The 6,113-nt window shown below is 36.9% G+C and overlaps 1 protein-coding gene across 3 annotated transcripts in view; it reads right to left on the bottom strand.

The window, feature by feature from the left end:
• Positions 1-2,353: 2,353 nt before the first annotated feature.
• The window catches only part of tbc1d32 (TBC1 domain family, member 32), a 49,736-nt gene continuing 45,976 nt past the window's right edge, over positions 2,354-6,113 (bottom strand). The window contains exon 33 of one of the 3 annotated variants that reach the window (XM_027155385.2): positions 2,354-2,739. In XM_027155385.2, coding sequence (XP_027011186.2) covers positions 2,620-2,739 — 120 coding nt within the window. In that variant the 3' untranslated portion in view covers positions 2,354-2,619. The remainder of the gene's footprint in view (positions 2,740-6,113) is intronic. The other 2 variants (XM_047801626.1, XM_027155384.2) reach the window with 2 other exon arrangements.

The raw sequence follows: 6,113 nt of genomic DNA, 5'->3' as shown, positions 1-6,113 counted from the left end.
CTCTGAATAATGTTCTCTGCCTCTAAATTCAGTCTCTGCACATGTCCCAGCATCCTCGGTTCCAGAAAGAATGAAGTTCTCCCCTCTTATTAAAAGATCTTTCATCCTTGATCTGGTTTCAAAGCATGACCTTCACTTCTTTGAGTTATTTCTTTTTCTAGGACATTATTCTTATAATTTCTTTAAAATTCTGTACCATTCTTACTCAAATCTTCCATAACATTAAACATACCTTAATACCACAAATCGTTGTGGTACAGTATATGAGGAATAAATCACATTGCCATGGCAACAGGAACTCCTCTTTAGATCAGGCTGCTTCACAGCACTTCCTTATTGATTAAATGTAAAGACATACCTCAAAAGTATTATTCGTTTCTTATCACATAGAAAGAGTACGGAATTGGATCGGTGATGTGGAATAAATCACACATCGTTCTCATGAATGGCTGAAAGTAGCAGATGGAAAAGCAAGGTTAGCAAGGTAGTTGTGACTGGATCTCAGAGAGCTGGGATTCTTGTGATAGACTGTCAACTTTTTTTTTTTTTTTTGTGTGTGTGTGTGTGTGTGTGTGTTAATCTTTACAAGTTGCCTTGTATGAATAGTTCCTAGAGGCTGTCATAAGGTATACAAGCAACGCGTGGTGATACCTTCACGGTTCTATAAAAAAAAAGAAAACAAGGCTTTTGATCCATCCAGAGTCTCGATCGAATGGAGACACACAAACAGAGAGAGATCAGAATTAGCGGGTAATCATCGTCATTAGCACTAATTAGCCGCCGTAATTATCTTTTGCCATTGAGGTCTGTTAGACGGCCCATCAAGCGATTAAAGGAAAAAACTTGGAACTCGGTGCCAATTTTCTGAACACAAAAACAAACAATTCTCCAGGATGATGTTAGTCCTTAATCAGAAGTAAACAGCATTAGAGTGAACAGATACGAATCAATAGACCGGTTTTGACTGGACCGTACCCAGACCGTACCCAGATTTACGCTATATCATTAAACAACACCACTTTAACTTCCAAGTGTACGAACTAGTTCATGGCTCAGGAGTGGCTGTTACTCCGACATAAACTCTGAAGCAGATTCATTAAAGATAAAAGAGGGTTCATGGATGTGCTTGGCTCCATATTCAAATAGTGATGGAAGTGTGGAGCTTATTTCCTGAGATGTTGAGAGCACTTATCAAGTGGATTGTCTTCGGAAACGAAGGATAACAATCTGCCGTTGTCCCTTTTCGCGTGCGCTCGGCCGCATGCTGATGCTGGGATTAGAACGGCTCGAATGGCAGTTCTCATCATTTCCGTTTTAGAGGAAGTGTGTGCTAAATATGCAAAGTGGTTAGAGGCAGTAAGGAAGGTCAAACATTGGGAGTACAAGTTTTTTCTAATAATGAAGGACATTAAAATGAAATGAAAACATTTACAGAACGTTCAGAACAGGAAATTCGCGACTGAATAATCATTTTGTTTGTACAATGCCTATTTTTGTTACCTGAGATTAATAAGAAATGTGAAAGCAAACGTCAAATGTCTCAATGCTATAAAAGGCATTTCGTTTTCTTCTTCATTACAGGAGAATTTTTTTTTTTTATAATTTTGCGCTTGACAGTTTATTAGGTACACCTAACAGTACTGTGATCAAATTATAAATCTTACCGAGAAGTGCAGCATAGTGTATGACATGATTAGACTATAATTGAGTAAGATGTAGTGAAGTCCTATTTAAAAAAAAATTAAATTAGGAACGAATCACTCACTGCTGTAAGTTTTTGAACCCTTGGATTGTGAGACCGGCAAGACGAGTGTCCTGTATGAACACATTTGTATTGATGATGGTTATTACTTTGTTGCTGCTAACTGTACAGAACAGAGTAGCTTTACATTTATGGCATTAAGTCAGTTTTAGTAAGTGTTAGTATAAGTATTTCAGGAAGAGGACCTTCTTTAGACCTCGTTTGAAGACAGACTGACTCGGTTGTTCAGACATCTGGGGAAAGATCATTCCAGTACCTAGATGCCAGAGAAGAGTCATGCTTCATGCCTTCCTTGTACACAGTGAGACGGTGGGCCCAGTCGAGCAGTGTTCTAGGATTGGAGGAAGTGTTGTGTAGATTAAGGGATGATAAGTGTGTTGAGGTAAATGGGTGCTGGTCTGTTTTTGGGCTTTGTAGGCAAGCATCAGTATTTTTAATCTGATGCAGTTTGATACCCTTGATTTCCTCAAAAAGAGACAGGAAGAAATCGAACAACAAGAAAAATAACACAGCAGGACACGAAGGAGGAAAAACCACAGAGGCATAAACAGCTCACATGGAGACAAGAAATGAAAAGTGAACAAAACACACAGCCAGGAAATATTTCAATGCTAGTTTTTTTTTTTAAAGATAAAGTTCACAACCTGTATGGGCCATGTTACAAAACTCCAAACTGCAAACAAAACCAAACACACATCCAAAGAGACAATAAATAAATAATAAAAAAAAAGCCATTAAATTGAACCTAATCCAGTTTCCCACCCAAAGTCACCGCCAGTTCTGCTTATTCCACTAATTGCCCGAATATGGAGTGCAACATTTATTCCTCCTGTCAGACAAACACAGTTGGTTTAACACTATGTGCTCTTTAACAAGCTGTTCCTCATGTCTATGAGCACCATGGACCTGTATCTGCGTTCTAGGCTCTCCATGTACTCCAGGTAATCCCCCACTCTGAAGCCTTCGATGGGATCTTCCTGCACAGGGAACAGAAGCAAACCTGTTGTCAGGATGTGTGGATTAGAACAGCACTGAGAGCTTTACACCTAGCACAGAGGAGGCTTTAAATAAGCTTTACTATGGTAGCATGAAAGTAAACAATAAGAATATTTTTTTTAATAAATGAATCCTGCATATACAGTATGTCACAATTTTCTGTGCACACGCTAATACAATTCGAGCAACCGAAAAGCTTTGGATTAAACACGAAACTTTGGAGATTATGATGTTTTCCCTGAAATGGTAACAATTTCCATGTTTAAGTAATACTAAACTAAAGCTTAAAGCACAGTAGTATCTTCATGCACATTCTGCTGTGTATAAGCTAATTTGTTGAAATGCGGGAATTAAATGACACAAAAGAAATGAAATGAAAACCTTTAAATTACAAAACACTACAAAGTATACGAATGAAAGAAAGGATAAATAACCCCTTACGGCTTTGGCATGTTGAATAAAATAGCTGTGAGTTAAGCAATTTTTTTGGCCACAGTTGTAGACTGTGGTTTGTTTGGCAATGACACACAAATTAGACTAATTACAGCAGGACTCAGCAAAATGTGAGCGAGTAATGAGGCTCGACTGGCTCAGAGCGAGTGATAAAGATTTTGTAGACGATGCCTAAAATGAAATAGCTTACATTATAATAAAACGGTTGATTTCATTTTAAACATAGCAAGCAAACAATGCTTCAGCAGATACACACAAGCTCGATTAAAGCACATTTTATTTCTGATATACCTACTGTATTTATATACTTTAAATCTTTTTGAATGTGGTAACAGTGCTACATACACTAAATATATTTCGATCACAGCGCTTTAAATTCTGAACGCTTAAAGGTGAGGTGCACGATGTTTGAAAGCCAAAGTAATTGTATGTATTTAACTCTGTAGTCAGGACAGGGAAAGTCTCCAGGACAGACAATGACAAGCTGTGTTATTTATGCATTTAATTAATTATATAATAACCTCAAAAGAGATTGGTCAAGGGTCAACAATTTCTAGCGATAACATAAGCAATAACAGGAACAAAACTGCTTGTGATGTTTGCCTATAGCGCATTAACTCACTGCATTCAGAAACAGTGCTAACGTTCCATGTCTTGCAGTTTATTTATCAAATCATTTGGACAGTTAGTTATGACCCCACAGTAACTAGAAAATATTGCAAATCGAACCATGATTTGAATACCCAGGAGTCTTAAAGAATGGTGACCGGTATGAGATAGTAGTGTCATTTGTTAATAATTTAAATTATTAATTTATTATTTAATTTCTTTATTACAGTACATTTGGCTAATGCAATCTAATAGAATGTTTGTTCAGTAAATAATCCTATCTGCTATAAAAACGTTAACAATGTTGGTAATGCGACAACAAAATGACATCGCTAAAGCTACGTATCATACACAAATTAAAGTATCGTATCGTAACGTAACGTATTGTACTCACCGAAATTCTGTCCAAATTTCTGTCCTAATGTACTTGAACTGCATTAGGTTTTTGATGGTTACGAAGTTTGGTTTTGACGACAAAGGAGCAGAAAACAGAATAACTGTTTGCTCTAACAACTGTCTCTGTCGTCTGCTAGTGAGAGTGATGCTAGGCATTTCACAAGGCGGCATGGTGGAAGCCCAACATATCCAAACACATACGCTGCTTTCCGTACACATACTGCTATCGTCCATCGTGAGATCGAAAATTTATAAGTCAAACTATGGTAACTCAGAGCTGCTGTACCTTTACTGCTATTGCACAGTTTACACTTATACATTTAATTTCACTCCGTGGCACATCTCCGATTTTCTCATCTACTATTCTACCACCGAACTGTGTAGTTCTAACACCGAACACATGTGTAGTAAATTCTGCTTTTTATTTTAATTCTATATGTACTAATAAGTAATTCTATCTTTATCTTATACAAAATACATTGTGTAGCCTTGTGCGTGTGACAAAACTTGGTTTCATCTTTCACTTTGGACTTTGCTAAAATCCTGTGATGTTATAAAGCCTAACACACACACACACACACACACACACACACACACACACACACACACACACACACACACACACACACACACACATGCTGTAATAAAGACATTGAGATACTAACATACTAAAATACTAACACATAAAATCATTTCAATAATAAATTATACATACATGTCCTGAAGTGTTTTGTTCCCCTTATACCCACACCTACAATTTAGATAATATTTTTTCTCCATTTATAGTTACTTTGAATATTTTAATCACAGCCTTTTCCCCCTTTATTTAAACACAAATAAAAGCTATTACAAATCCTTGTGCATGTATTTACTATAGAAACAATAATGTATTTGAATAAGTGCGATAATTATTGAAGATTATTCAAACCTATCAAACCTGGCTGAGGTATACTGACTAAACTAATGAAAGTGATGCCACCACAGACACTAAGAGTATTAAAAGGAAAGGTTAATAGTGCTGCGAGTAAGTTTTTTTTTTGATGAATAAACAGAGAAAATGGCTTGGGGAGCTCACAGAAAGAGCTTGCATTGGATTTAATTTGAATTTCAACATTTCAGGCCTAATCGCCAAGCGAAGACATTAAAGCCGTTATTAATAATAAAAAAGCCACAAGTAAAAAAAAAGTCTTAAAGTATTAGACCAGTACAGAGCTCTGAACTTCTTACAAATGCTATGCTAGGGTTTTCAAAATGCTGAACGCATCACACAGGGATGGGGATTTATTTTAGGGACTTTACTGAATTTACAAAGAATGGGCTTTATTTGCGTTTCATCTGAGTTTCCCCGAATAATTTTGTGTCCTTCTAATGCGTTCGGGCTCAGAGATGAGACATTTGTAAACATTTCTACATTTCCATGTACACACGTCCTGAATTTCTGAATGTGTCCTTTTGTGACTTTTTTTTTGTTTCTGGGTAAATGCTGAGATTTTTGAAGCATGATTTTGGTAAATCATCATGGTTTTAATGATGATTTCTTCATCGTGGGGTCTGTGGATAAGAGAATCTTTATCAGGAGAATGTTGAACGACTTACTTCTTTGTAGGAAAAAGGGTCAGTGACTGTTATTAAAGTTCAAACACTACTGATTATGTGAATACTCAAGCAGGGAATGTTCTTTTTATTCTGAGTTGGTTTATGCGTGTACATTTGTTTATCTCATTTAAACAGCAGAGCAATTAAGGGCTACACTCAGGGGCCCAGGTGTAGCAGCTTGGTGGACAGGGGATTCAAGCTCCCGACCTTTTACTCAGTAGGCAACACATTAACCACTGCACTACCACTTCCCATGTACATGTATACATGTATATAAGTGGATTTTCTTGGCTTCACACTC

Source organism: Tachysurus fulvidraco, chromosome 16, assembly GCF_022655615.1.
Source record: "Tachysurus fulvidraco isolate hzauxx_2018 chromosome 16, HZAU_PFXX_2.0, whole genome shotgun sequence".
Lineage (NCBI taxonomy): Eukaryota > Metazoa > Chordata > Actinopteri > Siluriformes > Bagridae > Tachysurus > Tachysurus fulvidraco.
The sequence above is the reverse complement of the archived record's forward strand: the minus strand, read 5'-3'. Positions and strand labels throughout refer to the sequence as shown.